A 14,532-nucleotide genomic window follows, 5' to 3' on the forward strand; every position below is an offset into this window, starting at 1 on the left:
GAACAGACAGGGTCCTTGCTGGAGCAGGTCCCTTCTTAGAGGTAGAGGCCACGGATCCTCCGTGAGCATCTCTTGAAGTTCCGGGTACCAAGTCCTTCTTGGCCAATCCGGAGCCACGAGTATAGTTCTTACTCCTCTCCGTCGTATAATTCTCAGTACCTTGGGTATGAGAGGCAGAGGAGGGAACACATACACTGACTGGTACACCCACGGCGTTACCAGAGCGTCCACAGCTATTGCCTGAGGGTCCCTTGACCTGGTGCAATACCTGTCCAGTTTTTTGTTGAGGCGGGACGCCATCATGTCCACCTTTGGTTTTTCCCAACGGTTTACAATCATGTGGAAGACTTCTGGATGAAGTCCCCACTCTCCCGGGTGGAGGTCGTGCCTGCTGAGGAAGTCTGCTTCCCAGTTGTCCACTCCCGGAATGAACACTGCTGACAGTGCTATCACATGATTTTCCGCCCAGCGAAGAATCCTTGCAGCTTCTGCCATTGCCCTCCTGCTTCTTGTGCCGCCCTGTCTGTTTACGTGGGCGACTGCCGTGATGTTGTCCGACTGGATCAAAACCGGCTGACCTTGAAGCAGAGGTCTTGCTAAGCTTAGAGCATTGTAAATGGCCCTTAGCTCCAGGATATTTATGTGAAGTGATGTCTCCAGGCTTGACCATAAGCCCTGGAAATTCCTTCCCTGTGTGACTGCTCCCCAGCCTCGCAGGCTGGCATCCGTGGTCACCAGGACCCAGTCCTGAATGCCGAATCTGCGGCCCTCTAGAAGATGAGCACTCTGCAACCACCACAGGAGAGACACCCTTGTCCTTGGTGACAGGGTTATCCGCTGATGCATCTGAAGATGCGACCCGGACCATTTGTCCAGCGTGTCCCACTGGAAAGTTCTTGCGTGGAATCTGCCGAATGGGATTGCTTCGTAGGAAGCCACCATTTTCCCCAGGACCCTTGTGCATTGATGCACTGAGACCTGGCTCGGTTTTAGGAGGTTCCTGACTAGCTCGGATAACTCCCTGGCTTTCTCCTCCGGGAGAAACACCTTTTTCTGGACTGTGTCCAGGATCATCCCTAAGAACAGAAGACGAGTCGTCGGAATCAGCTGCGATTTTGGAATATTGAGAATCCAACCATGCTGCCGCAACACTACCTGAGATAGTGCTACTCCGACCTCCAACTGTTCCCTGGATCTTGCCCTTATCAGGAGATCGTCCAAGTAAGGGATAACTAAACTCCCTTCCTTCGAAGGAGTATCATCATTTCGGCCATTACCTTGGTAAAGACCCGGGGTGCCGTGGACAATCCAAACGGCAGCGTCTGAAACTGATAGTGACAGTTCTGTACCACAAACCTGAGGTACCCTTGGTGAGAAGGGTAAATTGGGACATGAAGGTAAGCATCCTTGATGTCCAGAGACACCATATAGTCCCCTTCTTCCAGGTTCGCAATCACCGCTCTGAGTGACTCCATCTTGAATTTGAACCTCTGTATGTAAGTGTTCAAAGATTTTAGATTTAAAATCGGTCTCACCGAGCCGTCCGGCTTCGGTACCACGAATAGTGTGGAATAATACCCCTTTCCCTGTTGCAGGAGGGGTACCTTGATTATCACCTGCTGGGAATACAGCTTGTGAATGGCATCCAATACTGCCTCCCTGTCGGAGGGAGACGTCGGTAAAGCAGACTTTAGGAAACGGCGAGGGGGAGACGTCTCGAATTCCAATTTGTACCCCTGAGATATCACCTGAAGGATCCAGGGGTCTACTTGCGAGTGAGCCCACTGCGCGCTGAAATTTTTGAGACGGGCCCCCACCGGGCCTGGGTCCGCTTGTAAAGCCCCAGCGTCATGCTGAGGGCTTGGCAGAAGCGGGAGAGGGCTTCTGTTCCTGGGAACTAGCTGTTTGCTGCAGCCTTTTTCCTCTCCCTCTGCCACGGGGCAGAAAAGAGGAACCTTTTGCCCGCTTGCCCTTATGGGAACGAAAGGACTGCACCTGATAATACGGCGTCTTTTTATGTTGAGAGGCGACCTGGGGTAAAAACGTGGATTTCCCAGCTGTTGCCGGGCCTGGGTCCGCTTGTAAAGCCCCAGCGTCATGCTGAGGGCTTGGCAGAAGCGGGAGAGGGCTTCTGTTCCTGGGAACTAGCTGTTTGCTGCAGCCTTTTTCCTCTCCCTCTGCCACGGGGCAGAAAAGAGGAACCTTTTGCCCGCTTGCCCTTATGGGAACGAAAGGACTGCACCTGATAATACGGCGTCTTTTTATGTTGAGAGGCGACCTGGGGTAAAAACGTGGATTTCCCAGCTGTTGCCATGGCCACCAGGTCTGAAAGACCGACCCCAAATAACTCCTCCCCTTTATAAGGCAATACTTCCATATGCCGTTTGGAATCCGCATCACCTGACCACTGTCGCGTCCATAACCCTCTTCTGGCAGAAATGGACAGCGCACTTACTCTTGATGCCAGTCGGCAAATATCCCTCTGTGCATCACGTATATATAGAAATGCATCTTTTAAATGCTCTATAGTCAGTAATATACTGTCCCTATCTAGGGTATCAATATTTTCAGTCAGGGAATCCGACCACGCCAACCCAGCACTGCACATCCAGGCTGAGGCAATTGCTGGTCGCAGTATAACACCAGTATGTGTGTAAATACATTTGAGGATACCCTCCTGCTTTCTATCAGCAGGATCCTTAAGGGCGGCCGTCTCAGGAGAGGGTAGAGCCACCTGTTTTGACAAGCGTGTGAGCGCTTTATCCACCCTAGGGGGTGTTTCCCAACGCACCCTAACCTCTGGCGGGAAAGGATATAATGCCAATAACATTTTAGAAATTATCAGTTGTTATCGGGAGAAACCCACGCATCATCACACACCTCATTTAATTCCTCAGATTCAGGAAAAACTACAGGTAGTTTTTTCTCACCGAACATAATACCCTTTTTAGTGGTACTTGTATTATCAGAAATGTGTAAAACATTTTTCATTGCCTCAATCATGTAACGTGTGGCCCTACTGGAAGTCACGTTTGTCTCTTCACCGTCGACACTGGAGTCAATATCCGTCTCGACATCTGTATCTGCCATCTGAGGTAACGGGCGCTTTAGAGCCCCTGACGGCCTATGAGACGTCTGGACAGGCACAAGCTGAGTAGCCGGCTGTCTCATGTCATCAACTGTCTTTTGTAAAGAGCTGACACTGTCACGTAATTCCTTCTAACAGTTCATCCACTCAGGTGTCGACCCCCCAGGGGGAGACATCACTATTACAGGCAATTTCTCCGCCTCCACATCATTTTCCTCCTCATACATGTCGACACAAACGTACCGACACACAGCACACACACAGGGAATGCTCTGATAGAGGACAGGACCCCACTAGCCCTTTGGGGAGACAGAGGGAGAGTTTGCCAGCACACACCAGAGCGCTATATATATACAGGGATAACCTTATATAAGTGTTTTTCCCCTTATAGCTGCTGTATTTTTAATACTGCGCCTAATTAGTGCCCCCCTCTCTTTTTTAACCCTTTCTGTAGTGTAGTGACTGCAGGGGAGAGCCAGGGAGCTTCCCTCCAACGGAGCTGTGAGGGAAAATGGCGCCAGTGTGCTGAGGAGATAGGCTCCGCCCCCTTCTCGGCGGCCTTTTCTCCCGTTTTTCTGTGTATTCTGGCAGGGGTTAAAATTCATCCCACATATAGCCCTGGGGGCTATATGTGATGTATTTTCGCCAGCCAAGGTGTTGTTATTGCTGCTCAGGGCGCCCCCCCCCCCCCTAGCGCCCTGCACCCTCAGTGACCGAAGTGTGAAGTGTGCTGAGGAGCAATGGCGCACAGCTGCAGTGCTGTGCGCTACCTTGGTGAAGACAGGATGTCTTCTGCCGCCGATTTTCCGGACCTCTTCTTGCTTCTGGCTCTGTAAGGGGGCCGGCGGCGCGGCTCTGGGACCGGACTCCATGGCTGGGCCTGTGTTCGATCCCTCTGGAGCTAATGGTGTCCAGTAGCCTAAGAAGCCCAATCCACTCTGCACGCAGGTGAGTTCGCTTCTTCTCCCCTTAGTCCCTTGATGCAGTGAGCCTGTTGCCAGTAGGTCTCACTGAAAATAAAAAACCTAAAATTAAACTTTTCACTAAGCAGCTCAGGAGAGCCACCTAGTGTGCACCCTTCTCGTTCGGGCACAAAAATCTAACTGAGGCTTGGAGGAGGGTCATGGGGGGAGGAGCCAGTGCACACCAGGTATTCCTAAAGCTTTACTTTTGTGCCCAGTCTCCTGCGGAGCCGCTATTCCCCATGGTCCTTACGGAGTTCCCAGCATCCACTAGGACGTCAGAGAAAAAGATTTATCTGGTAAGTACCAAAATCCTGTTTTCTTTTTCATCCATTAGGGGTCACTGGAGTACTCTTGGGATGTACAAAAGTTTCCTCCTTGGGCGGGAGAGCTGTTTGGCACCTGTAACACTAGATGGCCAAAGCTAGAAGCTGATGCAACAGAATTATCAAACTTGTAAAAGCGCACAAATGTGTGCACTGATGGCCATGTAACTGCACGGCAAGGTTGCGTCATAGAAGCTCCACGACCTGCTGCCCATGAGGTTCCCACTGAACGAGTGGAATGTGCTGAAACAGATGCAGTTGGTGTTAGACTAGCATGAAAGTGCACCTGATGAATGGTCAGGTTAATCTATCTGGCCAAGGTCTGTTTGGAAGCTGGCCAACCTATCTTGACTTCATCATAGAGAACAAACAAAGTATCCGATATACGTACTGTTAATGTTCGGGCTACATAAACGCGGAGTGTGCCTACCACATCCAAAGTAGCCGGAGTACCTGAATCTTCTGAAAAACAGGAACTACGATTGGTTGATGTGAAAGAAGATACTACCTGCGGTAGAAAAGTGGGATTTGTCCATAGTTCCGCTCTGTCAGTATGAAATACCAGATACGGTGGCTTGCATGACAAGGCACCCAATTGTGCAACACACCTTGCCGAAGCTAAGGCTAGGAGAAACACGGTTTTCCAAGTTATAAACTTAACATCCACGTGTTGCAAGGGTTCAAAACGTGACTGCAAAAACATGCAAAATTAGATTCACGTCCATGTAGGTGGTATAAGGGGAGGTTGTACTCTAAGGACACCTTGCAGGAAATTGTGAACTGTTGGCAAAAGAGCGAAACGCCTTTGAAAGAAAACTGACAAGGCAGAGACCTGCACCGTTAGTGTCACTAAACGTAGTCCTCCATCTAACCCCGTCTGTAAAAAGAGCAAAAGACGGGATAACTTGAAAGAATATGTCGGAAACATCCTAGCTTCACACCAACCTATATAAGCTCGCCAAATCCTGTGATAATGAGCTGCTGAAACTGGCTTCCTAGCACGTAACATGGTTGGTATAACCAACTGTGGAATGCCCTCTCGTCTTGAGAGTGGACTCAACAGCCACCCCGTAAAACGCAGCCACGCTAAATCAGGGTAAAGGAATGACCCCTGCTGTAGTAGATCTGGACGTAGCGGAATCAGCCAGGGATCGTCTGCGAGTAGACCATGGAGATCCAAGAACCACACTCTCAGAGGCCAACGAGGCGCCACTAGTATGACAGTCGTGGACTCTCGTTTGATCCGCTTTAGCAACCGAGGAAGCAGCGGAAACGGAAATAGATACACGAGGCTGTACAGCCACGCTATGGTGAGAGCGTCCACTGCCACTGTCTTTGGATCTCTTGTTCTGGACATGTAACTGTCTGATGATTATGGCGAGAAGCCATTAGATCCATCTTTGGGTAACTCCAGCGCTGGACTAACATCTGGAACACTTCTGGATGTAAGGCCCATTCTCCTGGAGGAAAATCTTGATGACTGAGATAATCTGCTTCCCAGTTGTGCACTCCCGGAATGAAGACCGCCAACAATATCACCTGGTGATGTTTGGCCCAATTGAGGATTCGAGCAATTTCTTGCATGGCCATGCGACTTCGAGTCCCTCCTTGTTTCTTGATGTATGCGACTTCCGTTGCGTTGTCCGACTGAACCTGAACAGTCTGAGACAGGAGCAAGTGAACTACCTGACGCAGAGCATTGTAAATTGCCCTGAGTTCCAGGACACTGATTGACAGTAATCTTTCTCGGTCTGAACATAGACCCTGAAACTGACAATGTTGGACCACTGCTCCCCAACCTTTGAGACTTGCGTCCATCATCAGAATTATCCAATTCCAGACTCCGAACCTTTTTCCCGCAGTGAGATTGTGTATGTGGAGCCACAAGAGTAGTGATACTCTGGCCCTGGAGACAAGCGCACCATCTGATGTATTTGTAGATGAGAGCCGGATTACTATGCGAGAAGATCCAGTTGAAAGGGACCTGAGTGAAAATTTTTGAACTGGAGTGTTTTGAAAGATGCCCCCATCTGTCTTTACAGTCGAATGCACAAATGCACCGAGACTGTCTGTGGTTTGAGCACTAGCAGTACTAGATGACGAATAGCATGTACTTTCTGTTGTGGCAGGTAAATGCGTTGCTCCACCGTAACCAGAATCATTCCTAAAATTGAATTCTTTGACACGGGACGCGACTTGATTTTTTTTTTTTTTAAAGTTGACAAATCAACCGTACTGAACTAGTACACTGTACAACAGTAAGCCATGTTTAAGAAGTATTTGCTGAGACGAAGCCTTGATAAGAAGGTCATCTAAGTATGGAACAATTATCACTCCCAGGGATCTGAGATGAACTATCATCACAGACATCACCTTTGTGAATACCCGAGGCGCTTGTTGAACTGCAAACTTAAGTACGCCTGATGCGGTGGCCAAATTGGAATGTGTAAGTATGCATCCTTGAGATCCCGCATAATCATGAATTGCTGTGGTCCTAAACCTGCAATCACTGACCATAGGGATTCCATCTTGAATGTGTAATAAGTGACGTACCAATTGAACCCCTTTAGGTTCCATATCGCTGTGACCGAGCCATCCGGCTTTGGTATTACAAAAAGATTGGACTAAAACCTTGTTGGTGTACTGGAACCTGAACCAAAACTGTTGAATGTACGAGAGACTGAATAGCGGTCTGCAGACCTGCTCACTTGTCTGCTGACACAGGCAGACCTGTCTTGAAAACCGGATCGGTGGTAGACAATCAAACTCAATTTTGAAATCTTTGAAAACAAAATTGCGGATCCATCCGTCTGTGATGTCTGAAACCACGCAAAGTGAAACGTCTGAAGGTGTGCTCCCACAACTGAAGAACCGAGATGGGCTGGGAGCACGTCATGCCACTGGCTTGTCAGCGGCCTTTGTGTCCTGATGACGGTTAGTGGTTTGTTGAAAATCACGTCCCTCTGCATGGTTGTTCCTCTAGCCCACCCCACGCCTAATGTTGAGCATGCATACAAATGTCTTTTGTGTCGTCATGTTGGGCAGTCCGATCACTCTTCACTCTGGTTAATTCCCAGATATTTGTCGGTATTAGGGAGGGATCAAACAATTACTAAGGAAGTTGAGGTCTGGCCAGAGGGAGCTTTATTAAGTTTGCAGGGTTACTTTGAGTGTACCGATTGGGATCAGTTTATTGAGGAGGCTACTGGGGATTTAGGTGTTGATAACGATCGTTTGGCATCAATGGTGTCATTGTATATTAATTGTTGCATAGAAAGTGTTACTAAGAGTAAGTTAGCTTGTACCTTCCCAAATGACAAACCTTGGATGAACAGTGAGGTTCGTACCTTATTGAGAGCTAGGGATAGGGCGTTTAGAGTAAAAGACAAATTAGCTTATACGATTGCCCAGTTTAATTTAAAAAAGGGTATTCGTCTTGCTAAGGAAGCTTACTCGAGTAAGATTGAAAACCATTTTAAAGAATCGGGTGATACAAGAACGATGTGGAGAGGAATTAAATACATCTCTGATTATAAAAGTTCTACTTCTGTCGGGATGGGCGGTCCTTCGGCTGCTGAGCTAAATCACTTTTATGCACGTTTTGAAGAGGTTGACTCTTCTATGGGTAATTCTTTTAGATTCCATTCAGATAGTTTTCTGACCCTGACTGAAGTTGAGGTTAGGGATTGTGTCAGCAGAACGAACGTAAGGAAGGCTCCTGGCCTGGATTGTATTTCAGGCAGAGTATTATGGGCATGTGCTGAGCAGCTGGCAGGCATTTTTACAAAGATTTAAAACTTTTCCCTGAGTCAATGCACTGTTCCACGGTGCTTCAAAACTTCAATAATTGTTCCAATTCCTAAGTCTGCGTCGGTCATTGGTCTGTACGACTATAGGCCGATTGCTCTCACTTCATTGATTATGAAATGTTTTGAGAGAATTGTTTTGGTCCATCTAAAATGTGTCATCCCATTGGGATTTGACCCTAATCAGTTTGCCTATCGGTCGAACAGATCAACTGAGGACGCAGCTCTTATGGTGCTTAATAGAGTACTTTGTCATGTTGAAAATAGAGACACCTATGCTAGAATGTTATTTGTGGATTATAGTTCCGCCTTTAACACGGTAGTGCCGGCGGTGTTAGTAAAAAAGCTTTTACGGATCCGATATGATGCGGCCATATGTGATTGGCTGTTGGATTTCTTGACAGATCGCCCGCAGTCAGACTGGGCTCTGACCTGTCTTCTGAATTGGTGTTAAGTGTAGGAGTTCCGCAGCGGTGTGTTTTAAGTCCATTCTTATATTCCTTGTATACCTCTGACTGTGAGTCTAATTTGGAGACAATCTCTGTGATTAAGTTTGCGGATGATACCATTCTGGTGGGTTTGATAACTGGTGGAGATGAGAGTGGTTACAGAGAGGAAGTGAGAAGAAGTCAGTGCCCGAGGTCTTACCCATGTGCTGGGGCCGTGGGGCTGGCTTCACAGGTGGCTTGTGGGCAGCAGCAGAGGAGGGCTGCCGCACCGGGTCCGTGGGCAGCGGTAGTGGTGGTGAGGGGGTTTGCTCGTGGCGGCGGGACGCCGCTGCAGCGGGTCTCTCTTGCCGAAATGTTGCTAGGAGACCAGGGGCAGTGAGCTGTGAGGCTATGCAGAGATGTCTGCATTACTGGTCAACACCATGTTGGAGACCAAGTCTGAGGCACAGCTTGGCTTCCTGTTTCCTTCCAGCCAATCCAGGGAGAGTTCTCCTTATAAAAGGGGGCTGGTTTATGACAGGGAGGCCAGTGCTTCAAGTTACAACCCTGTTGTAGGTGCTTTAGCCCTGTGCTCCCAGAATTCTTGCCGTGTTCTGGTTTCTCCTAACCTGCTTAGCCGGTTCTCAGTTGCTACTGCAGCCCTGCCGTTCCTAACCTACTGCTGCCTGTGGAAGCGCTCCAGGAAAACCCGGTCCAGTTAAACCCTTTGGGCACGGACGGCCTCTGTCTTTCTGACTCATCTTTCAAGCCATAGTCCGCAGATCTTTGTCTCCAGCTACGGCTTTGAACCACCATCCACAGTTCATTATCTACAACCTCGTCTTTCAAGTCACAGTCCACCGTTCTTTGTCTCCAGCCACATCTTTTATCACCAAAGTTCCACAGTTCATTATCTACAGTCTCATCTTTCAAACCACAACCCGCAGTTCTTTGTCTACAACTAAGTTTTTAAGTCATCGCCCACAAGCCACAGTTCCCTACTTCAGCCTCATTCTCAAGAACTACAACTCACTGAGTCTTAGCCCCGCCTACGTTCCTCATTTCCCCTTGTCCCATGAGAAGGAACTACATCCAACCCCCTCTTATTCGTCTTATTCATCTGCAGACAACCACTTCCTTGGGCAAGTCTCAGCCGCCGGATTCTCAAACCTTGCTAAACGTGACAGTAAGCATTGGCCCAATACATACCAAGGGTGATCAGGCCTCAGGAGGTGATTCAACTGCAGATATCTGGTCTCGCTTGAGTATGCAGGAGGCCACACAATCTCAAATTGTGCAGTTCATGCAGAATATGTCCGAACGTCTCTATTCTCTCTGTGTTGCCATGACGGCCCCTCAAGTATCGACGGCTGCTCCCACATTAGCACCTCCGGTCCCGCTTCCGCCTGTACCAGTACCACTTCCACGATTACATTTGCTATCACCCAGTAAGTTCGATTAGAATCCAAAACAATGGCGCGGGTTTCTTAACAAGTGCGAAATCCAGCTCGAACTACAGTCGGCCAACTTCCCATCAGCACGAACCAAGGAAGCCTATATAATTTCTTTGCTTACTGGGCAAGCATTGGAATGGGTCTCACCTTTGTGGGAGAAGACAGATCCCATCCTGTCTAACTATTCAGAGTTCGTAGCCATCTTTCGAAGAATCTTCGACGAACCGGGCAGGACTTCTGCCGCCTCATTAGAGATCCTGCGCCTGCGTCAGGGCACACATACGGTGATCCAGTTTCGTACTCTCTCCTCAGAACTGAACTGGAACGAGGAGGCTCTCATTGCAGCTTTCTGGAGCGGTCTCTCCGAAAAGATCAAAGATGACCTGCAACTCAGGACGTTCCAGATAAGTTGGATAAATTGATTTCCTTATGTAATAAATTAGACCTGAGGTACAGAGAACGCTGTATGGAGAGATCGCGGTCTGATCATCCTAAGCCTCAAGTCGTTCTTCCGCTAAGATCATCATCACCAACTACCGAACAACCCATGCAGATCAATCGTTCCCGTCTCTCCAACGAAGAACGTCAGAGACGGCGACAAGGGAACCTATGCCCGTATTGTGGTGCGTCAGATCATTTAGTTAAATCCTGCAGTCAACGTCCAGGAAACGCCCGCTCCTTGCCTGTGCTGGAGAGGTCAAGCTAGGAGAATTCTCGGAATTACTTGCCAAGAAAGAGTCTTTCTTGTTAACTCACCTGGAGCTCCCTTCTTCCTCTCTTCTCATCCCTGCACTACTTGACTCCGGAGCTGCCGAAAGCTTCATTACCTCAGCTCTGGTTAAATGATCAGGAATACCAACTGTCCGTTTGGATCGTACCATTTCAATTACTTTGGTGGATGGAAGTCATATTACTGAGGGAATCATATCCTTTTGTTCTATCCCTCTCAAGTTGTAGATCGGAGTTCTTCATTCCGAAAATATCTCTTTTCTTGTAATTCCTTAAGCCTCTCACGAACTGATCCTAGGATTTCCGTGGTTAATAAAACACAACCCCACATACACTGGCAGACCATGGATGTTCTCTCTTGGGGATGAAACTGCTTCCAGAACTGTTTGCCCTCAGTAAGACCCCTCTGTTCTTCCAGCCTTCCTGCGGAATACCAGGCCTTTCAAGATGTTTTCAGTAAGCATGGGGTGGACACCTTGCCTCCGCATCGCACTTGGGATTGTCCCATTGATCTGGTACTAGGCAAAACTCCTCTCCGAGGTCGAACCTATCCTCTCTCACTCCCTGAGACACAGGCCATGTCGAAGTATATCCGGGAGAATTTGGATAAAGGGTTCATCAGGTCTTCCACCTCTCCGGCCGGGGTTTTTTTTTGTCAAGAAGAAGGATGAGGGTCTGCGGCCCTGTATTGACTATAGAGGTCTCAACGACATAACAATTAAGAACAGATATCCATTGCCTCTAATTCCAGAACTATTCGACTGTGTTAAAGGAGCTGTTTACTCCAAATTGGACTTACGGGGGGCCTACAATCTTATACGTAGTCGCTCAGGTGACGAATGGAAGACGGCATTTAATACCCACGATGGGCATTACGAATACCTCGTAATGCCTTTCGGCCTGTGTAACGTCCCAGACGTCTTTCAAGAATTCGTTAACAAAATTTTCAGAGATCTCCTCTATGACTGCTTGGTGGTATATTTAGATGACATCCTCATCTTTTCCAGGGATCTGAAGACCCATCGAGAACAAGTCAAAGAGGTTCTAACTCGTTTACAGAGGAATCAATTATTCTGTAAATTAGAGAAGTGCACCTTCGAAGTACCCACGATTCCATTCCTCGGTTACATCCTCTCAGGACAGAAGTTACCGATGGACCCCGCTAAAGTGCAGGCGATCCAGGATTGGTCGCTTCCAGCTACCCGTAAGGGGGTTCAATGTTTTCTGTGATTCGCTAACTTCTACCAAAGATTTATTCTGAATTATTCTTCTGTCATAGCTCCCATTACCGCATTAACCAGGAAAGGTGCAGAACCTGCCAAGTGGTCTCCGGAGGCTTTAGAAAACTTTTTGTCTTTAAAGGAAGCCTTCATGAACGCCCCTGTCGTTCGACAACCCGATCTCAGCCGTCCATTCCTGGTGGAGGTTGATGCCTCCACTGTAGGAGTAGGAGCAGTATTGTCCCAGCTCTTCGAGGACAAGAAGGTCCATCCCTGTGCATTCTTCTCACGAAGATTTTCTCCCGCTGAACAGAACTACGCTATTGGGAAACAAGAATTACTAGCAATTAAGTTAGCCTTTGAGGAGTGGAGGTATTTGTTGGAGGGAGCTCGGCATCCAATCTCGGTAACCATAGATCACAAGAACCTCCTATATCTACAATCTGCTCGATGTTTCAACCAACGCCAAGCAAGATGGGCACTCTTCTTTACCCGTTTTAACTTTAAACTTAGTTACCGACCAGGTTCCCTCAACAAAAAAGCAGATGCATTATCTCGTTCCCTAAGTTCTGAAGAACCCTCTGATCGTTCAAAAGAGCAATTTATCTTGGAGTCCACCTCTTTCTCAGCAACTAATACTTCTCCACTTCCTCATCCTGGAAAAATATTCGTTGCACCAAAATCTTCGCAAGAAATTTCTTACATGGGCTCACTTCTCCTCCTTCATGGGCCAGCGCTCCTACTGGTGGCCTCATCTCAGAACTGATGTTCAGGAATTCGTGGCTGCTTGTCCAAAGTGTGCCCAACATAAAAGTCCCAAAGGTCCTCCAGCTGGGTTACTCCATCCGTTACCTGTACCACAAAGACCATGGACGCATATTTCTATGGACTTTATTACTAATGGTCTGGCAGACGAAATACCGTGTGGGTCATAGTTGACCGGTTCTCTAAAATGGCACACTTCGTTCCCCTGGCTAGTCTTCCATCAGCATCCCAGTTGGCAAAATTATTCATAGTAGAGATTTTCCGACTCCATGGTCTACCGCAGGAAATCATATCTAATAGAGGTCCTCAGTTTGTGGCCAAGTTTTGGAGGTCCCTATGTTCTGCTCTCGGTGTGAAATTAAATTTCTCCTCAGGATATCATCCCCAAACAGATGGTCAAACAGAGAGAGTGAACCAGGACCTGGAGACATTTCTATGTTTATTCATGTCCTCCTCTCAAGACAACTGGTTGGACTTTCTCACATTTGCAGAATTTGCCCATAACAATCTCTATCATTCTGCTACAAAATCTTCTCCATTCTTCATAAATTATGGTTATCATCCAAAAGCTCCACAAGGCCCTGCTTAATACATCCAAGAGGTATAAGACCTATGCAGATCTGAAGCAAAAAGCTGTAAAAAGTCTTAAGGTGGGAGATCGGGTTTGGGTTTCCACACGTAACCTAAGGTCGAAAATTCCTACTAAAAAGTTTGCTCCCAGATTTATTGGGCCCTACCCAATCGAAAAAGTATTAAATCCTGTGGCTTACAAGGTGAAGTTGCCTCGCTTTTAAGAATCCCTAATGTGTTTCATATTTCTCTTTTAAAACCATTGGTACTTAATCGATTTAGAGCTACTCTACCTAAATCTCCCAAGAACCCATCAGCACAAGGAGACGAATTTGAGATTGACAAGATCCTCGACTCCTGCAGACGATATGGTCGCATCCAGTACCTTGTTGATTGGAAAGGATATGGACCAGAGGAAAGGTCTTGGGTAGGAGCAGAAGATGTCCATGCTCCAAGACTTCTTCGGACATTTCATGCCAAGTTTCCAGCTAAACCATATAGGTGTCCGGATTCCACCCGCAAATGGGGGGGTTCTGTCAGCGCCCGGGGTCTTACTCAAGTGCTGGGGCCGCGGGGCTGGCTTCACAGGCGGCTTGTAGGCAGCAGCGGAGGAGGGCTGCCGCAGCGGGTCCGTGGGCAGCGGCGTGAGGGGGTTCGCTCGTGGCAGCGGGATGTTGCTGCAGCGGGTCTCTCTTGCCGGAATGTTGCTAGGAAACAAGGGGCAGTGAGCTGTGTGGCTATACAGAGATGTCTGATTATTGGGTGCCGCCATGTTGGAGACCAAGTCTGAGGCATAGTTTGGCTTCCTGTTTCCTTCCAGCCAATCCAGGGAGAGTTCTCCTTACAAAAGGGGGCTGGTTTATGACAGGGTTGGTTCTATTTCGGAGTGGCTGAAGGGACCTTCTGACGTATCTAGGGGAGGAGACACGTCACCAGGGGGAGGAGCTACGGGCGAACAGGGTACCCGAAAAGTACGCTCGCCACGCTTCGGGCACGGTGGCTCGCTCCGCTCCGCTTCGCTCGCCACCTGATTACTAAAGGTAATAGTTGGTGGCGTGGACAGTAGAGGAACTATCCCGCTGGCATAGCTCCTCCCCCTTGTGTCGTAACTCCTCCCCCAAATGGAAAAGGTCCCTTAGCCCACTTGATTCTAGCATCTACCTTTATGACAGGGAGGCCAGTGC

General features: G+C 48.3%; 1 protein-coding gene across 1 annotated transcript in view; it reads left to right on the plus strand.

Annotated features, from left to right (window-relative positions):
- LOC134984926 (uncharacterized) overlaps positions 1-14,532 on the plus strand; it is a 171,983-nt gene that overhangs the window by 124,393 nt on the left and 33,058 nt on the right. The window contains 4 exon segments of the mRNA XM_063950387.1: positions 9,488-9,796; positions 11,545-11,625; positions 12,073-12,385; positions 13,631-13,775. Coding sequence (XP_063806457.1) covers positions 9,488-9,796; positions 11,545-11,625; positions 12,073-12,385; positions 13,631-13,775 — 848 coding nt within the window.

Source organism: Pseudophryne corroboree (genome assembly GCF_028390025.1).
Source record: "Pseudophryne corroboree isolate aPseCor3 chromosome 3 unlocalized genomic scaffold, aPseCor3.hap2 SUPER_3_unloc_97, whole genome shotgun sequence".
NCBI lineage: Eukaryota > Metazoa > Chordata > Amphibia > Anura > Myobatrachidae > Pseudophryne > Pseudophryne corroboree.